We start from the raw sequence: 16,006 nt of genomic DNA, 5'->3' as shown, positions 1-16,006 counted from the left end.
TGTGAAAAACTGTATTTTAGATTGGAACCCCTATAATACTAAAAAAAAAGAATTCTGATATGAATTGGAATCTATGAAATCATTTTAATGTTTGTACCTAATTTAACTCAAAATCTTAATCAGAGTTTCCAACCAGAGCCAGTTGTACCAGTTGTACAAAGTTGATGCAGTTTTACTGTACAAAACAAAATAATTCCAATCATTCTTTACTAAGAGCATGATGTAAAATGTGATCTATATATCTTTACTGTAAATCTGAATGTGTTTTTTTTTTTTTTTTGTTGTTGTTTTTTTTAAACTACTTCCTCCATCAGGTACTTTAAAAGGGATGCTTGGTGCTCATGAGAGAGACATCTCTGCTATGAGCATCATGTCTGTATTTACTCTGCCCTGGGCTCTGCTGATGCTGGCCTCCGCAGTCACAGCCTCACACTTCTATGGAGGGTCAATGACATTCAGTCCAAAAAGAAATGCTGATGGTACATTTATGGTAAGAATTCCTAATATTCCTAATTTTAATTAACTGTAAAAAAAAAAAAAAAAAAAAAAAAAAAAACTTGTTGGGTTATTGGTGCAAAGGAATGAGACTACTGGAGAAAATGCTTCTATTTTGATATATACTTCTATTTTTTTTATTTATTTTTTCTAATTTATATATATATATATATATATATATATATATATATATATATATATATATATATATATATATATATATATATATATAAATTAAAATATATTAAAATAAGTAACATTTCTTATTTTATTATTATTATTATTATTATTATTATTTTATTTATTTATTTATAATATAATACAAATAATTATTATCAGCAAAACAATTGAAGTAAAAAGTCAAATGCAATATAATTTCTTATTTGGTTATGGAGATACAAATTACAATAAAATAAATTTTTATTAAACATAATTAAAATGTTTTAAACTATTAAATAAATAAATCCATCAGTTTTTTCTATACCATTATTCATTAGGTGTATACGCATCAGCATAAGCTTAACTTCATTTTCAGGGTAACAGTTATTGGCTCATCACTCAATGCAAGTGGATGTCAGCTTTCAAAATCAATTTCTAGGGGCCGTTCACAAAGTGTCTGTCATTATGTTTTAGAATTGTTTTCCTATGTAACAACTGCTAGCTGGATGTCTCACAGACTTGTTTGTGCAAAAACCTGATAATTAATGATATACAACAGTTAGTTCCGGTCCTCGAATCTGATTGGACGAGAGACGTTCCATGAGCACTGATGGTCTGACACCATCAGCACTCGGACGCTTCACTGTGTGTGTATCACTCTGCTTGTGTTCGTGCAGTTCTAAACTAAAGTGTAAGAGCAGTGCAGATGTGTTAAGAGCTACTGTATGTGTCTTTTTTTACATGTATTTTTTTTTATTTTTACATTACGTATTGTAGCCAGCAGGTGGTGGCAAAATAAAATTTTTGTGTGTAATATGAGCCAGTTAATGAAGTGAAGTGAATCTGCGTCAGCCAGTGTTTACATACAACAGCGCTCCATGAACGCTCGTATTACTACTACACTACTAAAGCTAGGAAATAGCTTCAAACAGCTTTAAACAAACAACTTCAGCATTAAGGGTCATCACAGATGAGAGACACAACAGACTGATTAATTACACAAACTGAAGGCACTTACCTCTAATCGGAGTTTCCACATTGGAGAGGACGTGCTGTTTAAAATGGCGGTGAAGATTGCGGTTTCTATAGTGAATGACTCTTGCGCACCGGCTACCGTGAAATAGGGAGAAATACCCCCGCTTGGGTGCTATTTTTCCACTGAGAAAGCTGATCTTCAGAAAGCTGACAGCATCTCTGCTTGGGAGTGGCAACAAGTGATCGCACACGCTCCCTCTCTCTCTCTCTCTCTCTCTCTCTCTCTCTCTCACACACACACACACACACACACACACACATCCATCCTTGTTTATCCAATAACTTGTTAGAAACAGCACAAGCCGTGATACTGTTTCTGAAGTGACAGTTTTGAATTACTAATGGAGGCTTAGACGCATCATTTGATTTGAATCAGCAACGGCAGATTCTGATCCGCCGCGTAATAACAAATGCACAAATGCGTTTTTATGACCGTACTCAGTTTTTCCTAATTTTTTAAAAATGTACTTGTTCATTGAACTGTTGTATATAAGCAATATCACACTCGCAATCATGTTATATGGCCCTAAATCAGCACTGCTGTGATTACCTACGGCACTCGGCATGCAGCCTCGAGCCTGTGGCCGAATCACAGCAGTGCTGATGTAGGGCCATATCGCACTCTTGCTCGTGTGATATTGCTTAACTATCTCAGTATGATTTGAGAGTTCCAAAGAGCATCTTGGTATAAAAATAAATAAATAAATAAAAAATCTGATCATTTGAAAGGATTTAATATGGTTAAAAATGAGTTTATGTTATAAATGACTATTGAAGAATCTTATGTTTCGTATTTATTGTATGTCATTAAATGTCTTTCTTTTTTTTTTTTTTTTTTTTATCCCAAAATTTGTTTATTTTCAGATTTAAAATAGATTTAGAATTCCAGACTTCTTGTTGAAGAGTTTTGTGCACTTCGCATTATCTCTTCTCTTCTTTCGGCTTTTTGTTTTTAATTCAGTGTGTGCATAGATATTTTTAGCACAAGTCACACTTAGTATTTTGAACCCCACTGTAATTTGAGGATGCTTGTGCTTAGGTGTGATGTAGCAGAATTTGAATTCCAGCAGTGTTATCTTGAGGTTTATCAGGAAGCACTCACTCCAGGTTTATTTTAAGAGATTGAATCAAAATGTATGTTATATTTCAGGTGGACATTCGCTTCAAAGCTGCCTATCATACCTGTGATACGTATGATGACTGGGTTTGCGGGTCTGGAAACTGTGGCAGTAAAAGCAGTTATGTGGGTGCTCGTATAGATTCCAGTAGCAAAGGTGGCAGCTGGTGTCAGACAGAGGGGGTCATGAAAAGAACCGTCGCCAACAATAACAGCCCATTTAAACTGCAGTAAGTATATAAAATGTATTTAGACACTTAAGCCACACTTAAAAATGTCTACATTTACATTTACATTTATTCATTTGGCAGACAATTTTATCCAAAGCGACTTACAAAAGAGAAATAATACATCATAAGCGATTCATCTTAAGGAGACAGTGGCACGAAAAGTGCCATATTACAAAGTTTTACTAGCATCAGAATAGTAGTATTCAAGAAAGATTAGTGACTGGTGAAGTGCTCATGGAAAAGATGTGTTTTTTAGCCGTTTTTTGAAGACAGAAAGTGAGTTTGTTTTAATAAAGATGGGAGAGTCATGTTGAATTTAACAAAGTAGTGATCAGAGACATGTAAAGGAGTAACAAGAATATTTGAGTTGGTACAGTCACGTGTAAAAATGAGGTCCAGCTGGTTGCCCGATCTGTGAGTTGCTGTAGTGCTAAGTCTTTCCAAGTCAAACGAGGCCAGAAGAGCAGTGGCCTGGGGCATATCTTGGTGTATTTTGAAATCTCCAAGAACCACAAGTGGCCTACCATCTTCAGGGAAGGAGGACAGCAGGATATCCAGCTCCTCAAGAACATTTGCCAGCTGACCTGGAGGGCGATAGATGAAAACAACATGGATTTTTGTGGGTTGCACTGTAGTAATAGCATGGAATTCAATTGAAGTATTGTTACATAGAGAGGAGTGTGGTGAAGTCCAGTTGTTTTGAATGAGCAAACCTGTTCTCCTCTCACACCCCACATGTCGAGGGGTGTGAGAGGAGAAGTTGTTGGAGAGAGCAGCGGGTGTTGCTGTATCCTCTGGACATATCCATGTTTCTGTCAGTGCGAGGATACTGAGGATTGACTATGTGGTGAAGGTTGGAATGAAGTAAACTTTATTCACAGCGGACTGGCAGTTCCAGAGTCCCACTGAGAAATAGAGCGGAGCAGGCGCTGAAGTGCAAAGTGGCTGTGGGTTGCGCCTTTATGCTACATAGCACAACAAAGCTAGCCACGTGGGCAACCGAACCGAAACTAAGGGTCGCGCGAGATCACAAGCAATTATGACAATCCAAAAGTAGCTAACATGAACTAACAATGAACAATACTTTTACAGCATTAATTCATTATAACACTGTAGAGAATGTAAAACCCCTTACAAAGTGATATAATAAGTATATACATGTGTCAACAGAAAAAGTAGCTGCTGCTGGATTTATAACACAATCACAACTGGTGGAAACTGGAATCTTCTCACACACATTGACCTTGGATTGAGATCTGACACATCTCAGCCCAACAGATCTCCAGTCGCCACCACACTGCCTATTGTAAGGTAAAATCACCTCTACTCTATTCTACTCTACCTCTAAATTTTAAAGATAATTGGGGTTTTTTCTGTTTTGTCTTTTTTAGCATCCACATTTTTTACAATGCAGCACTGTATTGATATTCCTCTTCTTTCTTCTTGTAAACAAAAACATACAAACTCCATTCTTTGTTTTGTACGTAATTTCAGCCAATGGAAGAAGGGCAGAGTGTTTAAAAGTAATGAAAGCAGTCACAATTGATGCAAATCTCTTTGGTGCTGTTAGTGATACAGAAATTACACACTTCATTTTTATTTTTTTTATTTTTTTTAGAAATCAATGAGATTGTTAAGAAAATGTTAATATTTTTAACATTTATACAGTATGTTTTAAGAAAATTAATTTAATAATTTAATATAATATTTGTCATTGTTTTACATAATTTTACATGTTTTTACATACTTTCTATTTACCCATATACTGTATATTACATATAATTGCATGTATATTTGAATTTACTATCATTTTACCCAAAACTTTAACACTATTCTTCAGTGTTTACTTCAGGAAATGCAAATGCAAATCTAGTTTTTGTTATTGTTTCATTTTAATGGTAATGCCTGGCAAACACATGTAAATTTCATCTAATATAGCCTACCTAAACATGTTGACTGCTGAAGAACCAACACCAACTAATATACCTAAATTATAAAAATGTCAAACTAATTTTAAGGTCACTGTTTCTGAATTGTTTATAGAGTTCCTCAGAATTGCCCCAGGGATTACAAGCTGTTGTCCTGTGATCAAGATCATGACCAGGTCAGGTGTAGATATGGAGTATTCTCAGCAAATGAGTGTGGAATGTGCAGTCAACATGCAGGATTCACACTGAACCAGGTGAGAATGAGAAGTGATCCTACAATATATTATATTATATTGTCCCTATTGTACAAAATCAAAGAACAAGTTGCCGGTTGAGTTTTAGTACATGAAGAAACAAACAAAAAGAAACCAGGCCACTGTGAGCACAAAACATGCAGCTAATGTCATGGAATATTGAAATCTCTTTTCCGTCTCAGTAAGAAAACTCTCGAAGTCAGGAGTTCCAGGTGTCAAAGGTTAGAGTTTATTGAGCAAAACAACAAACCCAAGAATTTCTTGGTCCAGATTCTCAGTTTTATACACTTCTGTTATCTTGGATTACCTCATGCGCACACCCCACTTATTATTTTTTTATAGTCAATGGGTGCTGTTTGACACCATTATTACACAGACAATGGTGGAAAACTGTTTTTTAGTCTATTTTTTAAAAATAACCTTTTAAATGATTTTATTATTAAAGTATACATTTTAAGTAAATAGAATAGAACAGTTTAAGCATAATACAGTAACTTTTGACCATTGGCTGTGGTAATCTTTAACTATTGGCTATGTTATTCAGTGTCTTAGGAATGCACTGTTCCTTTGTGTTTGCTACAGCTGAGTGCACCATGTGTTTCACAGCATAAGCACTTAGGCCTCACATTCTCTTTTCTGGATCACATAATGTCCAGACTATTCTATATAAGTACCTTTCTTTATGTTTGATATATAAAACTATACTATAATATATAAAAATATTCTATACTAACTCAATCAAAATGAAAGACAATAAAGCAGTTTCTTCAGGAAGGTAAAAAAAAAATAATAATAATAAAAATCAGTCCAGCCAAAGAGAAATGTTTAGTAGTCCTGCTTTTAGTCCTCCTTGTTTTATCCAGTCAACTAACAACCACTAACAGCCCTTCTAAAAACTTAATAAAAAAAAGACTCAAAAATATGTATTTATCAATTACACAATAGCATAACTCTATATTTGTGCATATTTTACAAGACAAATAATTCTGAAGAAAAAAAAATGCTTCAGTGTCCTTTAGTGTTTTCTTTCATATGTGCTTCTGAATGTATAAAGATATGAGGCTTATTACATGTTCGTTTCTTTCCTTTTTCAGGGTACCTGTACTCTGTCATATAGAAACACTTCACAACGTGGTGTTTATGCATTTGAGCTAGTGATGGAAGACTTTCCCACCCAAAACATAAGTCTGAGATATTCCAGCAGTCCTTCAGTGAACAGAACCCCTTTCAATACAAATCAATCTTCTTCCATTTCGCCACTGAGCAGAATACCTCTCCAGTTTGCTTTGCAAGGTACTCTTCAGTACTTATCTGTCCTTCATTCATCATTCTGCTACAACTTTTTTTCATAATTATGTTGTGGTTACAGTGGAAGACCCAGCACCATCTTGCATTGAGGGTGAATATCTACCCCGGTTCATCCACCCCACACCTTATCATGGAGAGCACATAAATGCTCGTGTGAATCAAGAGCTTGAGATCAGAGTAAAGGCCTCTGCAACCTTCTCAAGGTATCATGGAATAGTCTAAAAGTCTGTTTCACACTTTCATCTAAGCCCAAACTAGACAAAGCTAGATCTTTAACAGAACTTCAACATTTCAAACTTCCTTCTGAACTCAAACTAGATCTTCACATAACTTCAACATTTCACACTTTCTTCTGAACTCAAACTATATCTTCAGCATAACTTCAACGTTTCACACTTTCTTTTGAACTCAGCCTACATCTTCAGCATTACTTCAACATTTCACACTTCCATCTGAGCACAAACTATATCTTCAGCACAACTTCAACATTTCACACTTTCTTCTGAACTCAAACTAGAACTTCAGCATTACTTCAACATTTCACACTTCCTTCTGAACTCAAACTAGATCTTCAGCATTTCTTCATAATTTCAAATTTCCTTCTGAACTCAAACTAGATCTTCAGCATTACTTCGACATTTCACACTTCCATCTAGGCACAAACTATATCTTCAGCACAACTTCAACATTTTACACTTTCTTCTGAACTCAAACTAGATCTTCAGCATCATTTCAACAATTCACATGTCCATCTGAGCACAAACTATATCTTCAGCATAACTTAAACATTTCACATGCACTTCCTTCTGAACCCAAACTAGATCTTCAGCAAAACTTTATAATTTCACACTTACTGTATATCTAGTTGAATATTTGTAGACATTTGGATAGCTTGTTTGCCATCCAAAATGAGATGTTGCTTTAATTATTTAATGATATTTGAATGTTTTTTTTTTGTTTGTTTTTTATTTGTGTCATCTAGCATCAGTGATGTGGTCTTTAGTGGACCCCTGAACAGCACAAAGAGTACCACCACAACTGGGGAGTATGTGATTAACTGGACACCAATCGCAGACAACTTTGGCCAACATTTTCCAATTTGCTTCATTGCAGAAGGTCAAAATGGGTATGGTTACACGTTTAATTACTCTACAAAATATGTACCATATCAAGTGTGGCTAATTAATGTAATATTTGTAACATTTTAGGTCTATATCCTACCAGTCTGAGATGAGATGTGTCATTGTCGTGGTGAATGCTGAAGGTAATACAGTAATCTTTGAAATATGTGGGGAAAATATCTTGTGGACTCTTTGGGATATTTGTTAATTTCAAAAAGTTTAAATAAGTCAATGAGTGCTTTTCTTCAATAATCTTTTAATGTCCTTTAAGCATTTGGATTTATTTATTTATTTTTGTAAATTGCATGATGTTAAAAAGTCCCCATAGCCTACTTAATTTCTCATGCATTTGTAAATAACATACTGTTAATAAGGAACTGTAAACATCTACACAATATTCTTATGATTGTTCTTTATTGTTCAAGGTCCAAAAGCTAACGTGAAATGCACTAAGGATACAATGACGGTGTCAGTAGAAAGGGCCACTATTACTGGTCTCCATGGAGGTCACCTGAGACTGAACAATGCATCCTGTGAAGTTTATTTCAATAACACCCATGTGTTTACAAATTTTTCTCTGAACGCCTGCGGTACTCAGATAGAAGTAAGGCATTTATTGTGGTTTAATAAAGTGGTTCTTAACTGGTTTTGCTTCAAGAACATTAAGGAGCAACCAAATACACAATTAATTATCTATTTAGTTGCAATTTATTTAATGCATTTAGCAGTATTTTCAGTGGCTTTGCGATCAGAACAGGCATGCCACTTATTGTGGATTGTAACTCACTAGTTGAGAACCACTGTTTTAAAAGATATAAATTGGGGGGAAAAAATCACTTGACCCTTTTCAGTTTTGCACTGCATCTAAACTACTTTTATAAATCCGCATCTTTGTAGGAGACTGACGACCATCTCCTCTTCAAGAATGAAATCGTCACTTACGACAATCCAAAAGATATCATAACCAGAAAACATAACATAGAAATTGAAGTCATGTGCAAGTACGAGAAAAAGAGCAGCATTACTCTGAAATTTGATGCTCGCAGGCCAGCTATCAACTTCACAGAGAGAGGCCTTGGCTCGTTCAGCTATCAGTTTGACTTTTATCAGTCTAGCAGTTTCTTCAACAGAAAAAGTCCAAACTCCTATCCAGTGGAGTATGATGTGGGAGACACCATCTACATGAAGATTGAGCCTGTCAATCTGGTTCAAAACACTGAGGTCTTCCTGGAATCCTGTGCCGCTACACCCTACGATAATCCTAGATATCCCATCTCTTATCCCATCATCAGTAATGGGTAAGATTTTAAATCTTTAAAGCCATTCCACAACTCGTCATTTCAATTTAAAAATCAGTTTTAGAGATGACCCATTATCATGGGAACCATTGAGTTTGAATAGCGAAGGGATAGTTCACCCAAAAATGAACATTTTGCCATTATTTACTCACCCTAATATTTCTTCAAACCTGTATGACTTTCTTTCTTCCATGGAACATAGAAGGTGATTTTTTTTATAAGTCTTTTATAAGAAAAATAAATGATATAAATCCATAGTAAAAGTAATTGAGACTTGTGCAATATACTGTATTCCAAGCCTTCTAAAGCAATACGATCTCTTTGTGCATAAATTTAAGTTGTTATTTACTCTTAAATCAAATCAAATCATTAATAAAGCGATTAAATTAAATATGGCAGCATCGTCGATAACATAAAACCTCATTGGTTCTCATTGCATCTTGTTGCCAAACATCATCGTGTCATGTTGTACGTTTTGTCACTGGAAAAGCTACTCAGTCACGCTACTGAAAAATGTAGTTAGATTAGAGGTTTAACTACTTTAGTTAGTTATTCCCTGACACTGTGCACCTAAGTGGTTGGATGCAGTGTTTTAATATCTGCAGTGTTGGGTAAATTAATGAAAAAAGTAATCCACTAGAAATTACTTCCATATTTTTTATCAGATTACTTTAATAATTACATCATCAAAAATGTAATCACATTACTAATTACTTTAAGTTACTTTCTAAAACACTTTTCACAGATTTTCTAAAAACAAAATCAAAATAATATCTATATTTCCTCTGTATTGTCGCACGCATGTCATACACTCTAGTTTAACTTATTCAGCCGCATGCACCCTTCAGCTGTCACAGAAATGCAAAGATATAACATAATTCGTGTTTTAAATTGTACTTATGTGTATAAGACTATTTTAGAAATTTGTAACCCAAGTAATGTACCTGAAAGTAATTAACTTAATTAAAAGTTAGTTGCTGTAATCTGAATGCTAGAATTTTAAATGCAATATAATTCACTACTTTTCAATTTAAATGTAGTTAGATTATGCAAATAAATGCAAAGATATGTAAATTTGGACATAATTCATATTTTAAATTGTATTTATGCGTATAATACTATTTTAGAAATTTGTAACAAGATATTTCCATGAAGGTAATTAAATTAAAGTTTTTTACTGTATGTATCTGAATACTAGAATTTAAAATGCAATATGTAACACTACTTTTCGACTTAAAAGTTGTTAGATTACAGTAACTAATTACTTCGTAATCAGATTACCCCAACACTGAATATCAGCTCGCTAATATAAATGTCAATGTCTAATGAAATGCTTTCTTTAACAGCACTGATAGTTTTGTCCCACATATAAATACATTTTTCAATGTTTCAGATGCGGGGTTGACAGCACTGTTAGACTCCTTTCAAATCATGAGTCTAATGTGAGGTTCAGTATGGAGGCCTTCAAGTTTATTGGACAATATGACCAGGTATGGATGGGAATAAGACTTCGAAGATCAGACATGCCGCATTTTATTGTAATTGTAAGTGAGTCTTTTTGATTTCTGTGTCCTGTTTATTCCATAGGTGTTCATCAGCTGTTCCATCATCATATGTCAGGCGAACAATCCAAACACTCGCTGCGCTCGGGGCTGTACCAACGGCACAGTAGCTCCAACAAACCAGCACGTCCACAAAAGAGATGCTCCCCTTCAGACCGAAAGTCACTTCATTTCCCAGGGGCCTCTACGCATGAGGAGGAGTCCATCACTTACTCGTAAGTCACGAATACTGAAAGGCAGATACATCGGCTAGTCCAATTAATTGACCGATATTTGGCCATTTTGAGATTGGGCAATTGTTCAATCAATAGATAAAGCTTTTAACTCTTTATGTCCCCTATTCACTTTCAGAGTTCATCAGCCCAAGCTTGAATCTGAACCTTGTTTTCATCGCTGGGTGTCTCCTAGCTGTGGTTGGCATGGTGTGTGGAGTGGTGGTCTACAAAGCCAGGGGGTCAAAGGTCAACTACCAGCGTTTGAAATCAGAAGAGATTTGATTGAATCAGTTTGATCTACAATCAGTAAATAAAAAATTTCTATTTTGACAAGTTTTGCTTTAAGACGTTTTTCAGTTAAGATTAAGTTCAACCAAAACATCTCTTTAAATGTGACTAAAAGGCATTTTAAGCTTCTTCAACTAATGATATAACAAAATTCAATACACAATTAATGGTGAACAGAGTACTTTTTTGCTCACATCTAATTATCATGGTGTTATAAGTGGAGGAAAACCAGTAAAACTGTATAACAGTTCAAAAAAGGTCACATTACCAATAACTCAATGCGCAATGCACTCTGTATTTTAAAACACATATTTTTGAAAGATATATTTGAATAAGTAAAAAAAAAGTCATCCTTAAGTAATTCTTGGTTTTGGGGGTCAAAGATTTATTTTAAATCAAATCAAATCAAATCACTTTTATTGTCACACAGCCATATACACAAGTGCAATGGTGTGTGAAATTCTTGGGTGCAGTTCCAAGTGTTGAAATAAATCAACTGCTGTTGTATTTCACAGTTGTTATGCATTTAAAAAGTCTTTCTTGGGTTTAAAGATGATTAAAATATGTTTTTTTCCAAATCAATTTGTTTGTCTTGCTTGCCGTGTTTATTCTGAGGTCCAGAAAAGCCTGTGCTGCATTATCAGAGGAAATACATTTCAATAGAGTTTGAGGTTAGCATTTTGCTAAGATAAAAGAAACAAAATATATACAATACCACAATACTGGGTAAAATAATACATTTGTAATTACACTGAACTACTTCAACTGGTAAAATTTATAATAATGGTCCGTCATTAATAGGTAATTATGCAGGAATTAATTCAGGAAAAATGAGTAATACTACATTAACACTTTAGTTACAACTATTAACTAAATGATTAACTAATCAGTAAGTAATAGTGAACTGATGACTGAGGTAGAAACATGAGTCTCATGTGTGTTCTTTGTGGAAATACATTTCTGAAAGTAACAGCTCTCTAAATCAAGGCTACAGTGTCTGGTAGACTATCATAGTCAGCTTACCTTACAGAAATATAGGGATGTATGTGCCCAACCTGTGTATTCCTTGGGATATCTCTTCTGTTCATTACAAATTATTAACTTCAGCAGGTTTGATATTGCTGGAGGTCTTTTTTTTTTACAATTTTGCTAACCCATAAGTAAAGTGTCAAGTGTTACCACATAAATATGAAGGAATTACTAATGATCTGGACCATTATTTAAAAGTGAGGGTCATGGTAACGCATAATTAATTAATAAAAATAAAAGAAAACACTTAAATACACACAACTTTTAAAAAATATTTTTACAATGACTTTTTTAGTCATAGATACTGTAGGTTAATCTTACAAGAAGTGTTTAATTTTATGTGAGGTGCATTTAGTTGTATTTTTTCTGAGTAACAATGGATCCAGTGAAAAAAAAAAGAATGAGTGTCATGTCCATCAAATCAAATCAAATCAAATCAAATCAAAATCAAATCCCTGTATTGTCACTCAACCATATACACAAGTGCAACAGTGGGTGAAAGTCTTGGGTGCAGTGCCAAGCAACATAGTCGTACAATTAAAATAAACATCTGATTTACACAAAACACAGTTTACACATCTTGTTACACAACACAATATACAATATACACCTAATAATTTACAATATACAGTATACAAAAAAATAAGAAGACTGTATACAATAAAATAATATACAATATACAGTATACACAAAATAAGAAGACTGTATACAATCAAAATACACTGTATTTTTACACTGTATACACTGTATTGTATACACTGAGCTTTTTTCACACACCGCCTGGTATAGATGTCCTGTAGGGAGGGAAGCTCACCTCCGCTGATGTGTCTGGCAGTTCGCACCACCCTTTGTAGGGCTTTGCGGTTGAGGATTGGAAGGATCGGGTTACATCCGCTACAGAGACAGAGAGTGAACTAACCTATGTAGCTTCGGCCGCGGGAGCTCTCTCCACAAGGGCGGTGTTGTTTTCCTCGAAATGAGCATAAAAAGTATTAAGCTCTTCCGGGAGAGAGGCAGCGGTGTTCACGGCTGAGTTTTTATTCCTTTTGAAGTCCGTGATGATATTAATTCCCTGCCACATGCTTCTAGAGTCGGTTTTGAACTGTCCTTCAATCTTGTCTCTGTACTGGTGTTTGGCTGCTCTGACAGTTTTGGAAGTCTGGCTCGTTTATGCTCCTCCTCATTCCCGGAATTAAAAGTGGAGGTCCGCGCATTAAGTGCCGCACGAACATCGCTATTAATCCACAGTTTCTGGTTAGGGTAGATCCGTATTGTTTTAGTCGGCACTACATCTATGCACTTCCTGATGAAACACATTAAGGTATCAGCGTAGACCTCGATGTCGTCATCAGATCCTATGTTTTGATCCCAGTCTACGTGATCAAAACAGTCCTGTAGCATAGAATCTGACTGGTCTGACCAGCACTGTAACGTTCTGAGGGCGGGTTCTTCCTGTTTCAGTTTCTGCCTGTAACGAGCAGAAGGAGAATGGAAGAGTGGTCCGATTTGCCAAATGGTGGGTGGGGGAGGGATTTGTAGCCATCCCAGAAGGGAGAGTAGCAATAGTCCAAAACCCGGTCCCCTCGTGTGTTGCAACTGATGTGTTGGTAGTATTTCAGTGCCACTGACTTGAATTTGGCTTTGTTAAAGTCCACAGTCACAATAAACGTGGCCTCAGGGTGCGCGGTTTCCTGCTTGCTTATACTCTCATACAGTTCCTTGAGTGCCCGGTCTGTTTTGGCTTGTGGGGGGATGAACACAGCTGTGATAATGACCACTGCGAATTCCCTCGGTAGCCAGAATGTTTGACACAGAAGCATGAGTAATTCCAGATCAGGAGAGCAGAAAGACTTGATAGAATGTACGTTCCTCTGATCACACCAAGATTTGTTGATCATAAAACATACACCACCACCTCTGCTTTTACCTGAGAGGTCTTTCACTCTGTCCGCTCAGTGCACTGAAAACCCCATGGGTTTGATGGCTGAGTCTGGAATCTCTGCATACATCCAAGTTTCTGTAAGGCAGAAAATGCAGCAGTCCCTAGTCTCTCTTTGGAAAGAGATCCGCACTCTCAGCTCGCAGAGCTTGTTGTCCAGAGACTGAACATTTGCCAGTAGAATGCTGGGTAGCGGGGGTTGATTTCGGGGGACATCTTAGTCTGACGAGATTGCCAGCTTTCCTTCCCCTTTTCCAGCTGCGTTTCTGTGGCTGGGCAGACCAGACAAATGGCTCCGCTATCGTGTTTGAAAACAGTGGGTCGGCATTGAGGTTTTTAAAGTCTGGTTTTCGGTGTGTTATTGAAAAACAAATGTCCAAATGTGTTTGTCTATCATAGACAATAAGGCAGACAACATCCAAGATGAAAAACACAAGAATTGTAGGCAAAACAAGCAAAAAACTGCAACACTGGGTCAGAGCTTGCAGTGCAGCAGCCATTCTCCAATACGCCATAGCCTGGTCCTCGGCCACTCCTCCACCCTCTAGTGGACGACAGCCATGCCTCCCCGGGTGGATCGGAGGCAGTCCTCCAGCCCCTGGCGGACAGAACGCCCCGCTACGTTTTCAGTGGACAGGAGGACTCTGCCCCGCTCCTGGCAGAGGTACTCCCGCTCCAGGCGGTCGGCCAGAAACCCCTCCCCGCTCACGGTCGGCGATCCTTTCTTCACCCCGCCGCATTTTAGTGGCCGGTAGGGGTCTCCTGCCCCTGGCAGTGGCCCTGGCCGCCCCAGGTGGTTGGCTAGGAGCCCTCCTCCCCTCGCGGTCAGCGGCCGTTCCTCTGCTCTCAGGCGGCTGGGCTCCTCTGTCCCCTGGTGGATAGCCGCGGCTGCTTTGTTGGGGTGGATAGTAGTGTCGAGGACTCTACTATGGCGGATAGTAGAGTCCTTGCCAAGTCCTCCTCCTTCCCGGATTTCGGCACCAGTGTGACAATGTTCAATGGAAAGGAGGAGGCGAGAACTGGCTTAACAATATACAGTGGTGTGAAAAAGTGTTTTCCCCCTTCCTGATTTCTTATTTTTTTGCATGTTTGTCACACTTAAATGTTTCAGATCATCAAACAAGTTTAAATATTAGTCAAAGATAACACAAGTAAACACAAAATGCAGTTTTTAAATGAAGGTTGTTATTATAAAGGGAAAACAAAATCCAAACCTACATGGCCCTGTGTGAAAAAGTGATTGCCCCCTAAACCTAATAACTGGTTGGGCCACCCTTAGCAGCAACAACTGCAATCAAGCGTTTGCGATAACTTGCAATGAGTCTTTTACAGCGCTGTGGAGGAATTTTGGCCCACTCATCTTTGAGGAATTGTTGTAATTCAGCCACATTGGAGGGTTTTCGAGCATGAACTGCCTTTTTAAGGTCATGCCACAGCATCTCAATAGGATTCAGGTCAGGACTTTGACTAGGCCACTCCAAAGTCTTCATTTTGTTTTTCTTCAGCCATTCAGAGGTGGACTTGCTGGTGTGTTTTGGATCATTGTCCTGCTGCAGAACCCAAGTTCCCTTCAGCTTGAGGTCACAAACAGATGGCCGGACATTCACCTTCAGGATTTTTTGGTAGACAGCAGAATTCATGGTTCCATTTATCACAGCAAGTCTTCCAGGTCCTGAAGCAGCAAAACAGCCCCAGGCCATCACACTACCACCACCATATTTTACTGTTGGTATGATGTTCTTTTTCTGAAATGCGGTGTTACTTTTACGCCAGATGTAATGGGACATACACCTTCCAAAAAGTTCAACTTTTGTCTCGTCAGTCCACAGAGTATTTTCCCAAAAGTCTTGGGGATCATCAAGATGTTTTCTGGCAAAAATAAGACAAGCCTTAATGTTCTTTTTGCTCAGCAGTGGTTTTCGTCTTGGAACTCTGCCATGCAGGCCATTTTTGCCCAGTCTCTTTCTTATGGTGGAGTCATGAACACTGACCTTACCTGAGGCAAGTGAGGCCTGCAGTTCTTTGGAT

General features: G+C 37.0%; 1 protein-coding gene across 1 annotated transcript; it reads left to right on the top strand.

Moving 5' to 3' along the window:
- The first annotated feature begins 353 nt into the window (after positions 1-353).
- LOC127431965 (uncharacterized) lies at positions 354-11,588 on the top strand. Its single transcript, XM_051682660.1, has 13 exons — positions 354-490; positions 2,840-3,036; positions 4,207-4,347; positions 5,080-5,218; positions 6,313-6,511; positions 6,588-6,729; positions 7,509-7,652; positions 7,735-7,790; positions 8,073-8,251; positions 8,545-8,945; positions 10,339-10,435; positions 10,533-10,722; positions 10,859-11,588. Exons 1-13 carry the CDS (start codon positions 362-364, stop codon positions 11,002-11,004), a joined length of 2,160 nt encoding a protein of 719 aa, XP_051538620.1. The 5' UTR covers positions 354-361; the 3' UTR covers positions 11,005-11,588.
- The last annotated feature ends 4,418 nt before the right edge of the window (positions 11,589-16,006 follow it).

This window comes from Myxocyprinus asiaticus, chromosome 41 (genome assembly GCF_019703515.2).
Source record: "Myxocyprinus asiaticus isolate MX2 ecotype Aquarium Trade chromosome 41, UBuf_Myxa_2, whole genome shotgun sequence".
Lineage (NCBI taxonomy): Eukaryota > Metazoa > Chordata > Actinopteri > Cypriniformes > Catostomidae > Myxocyprinus > Myxocyprinus asiaticus.
This window is presented reverse-complemented; position numbering and strand designations above follow the sequence as displayed.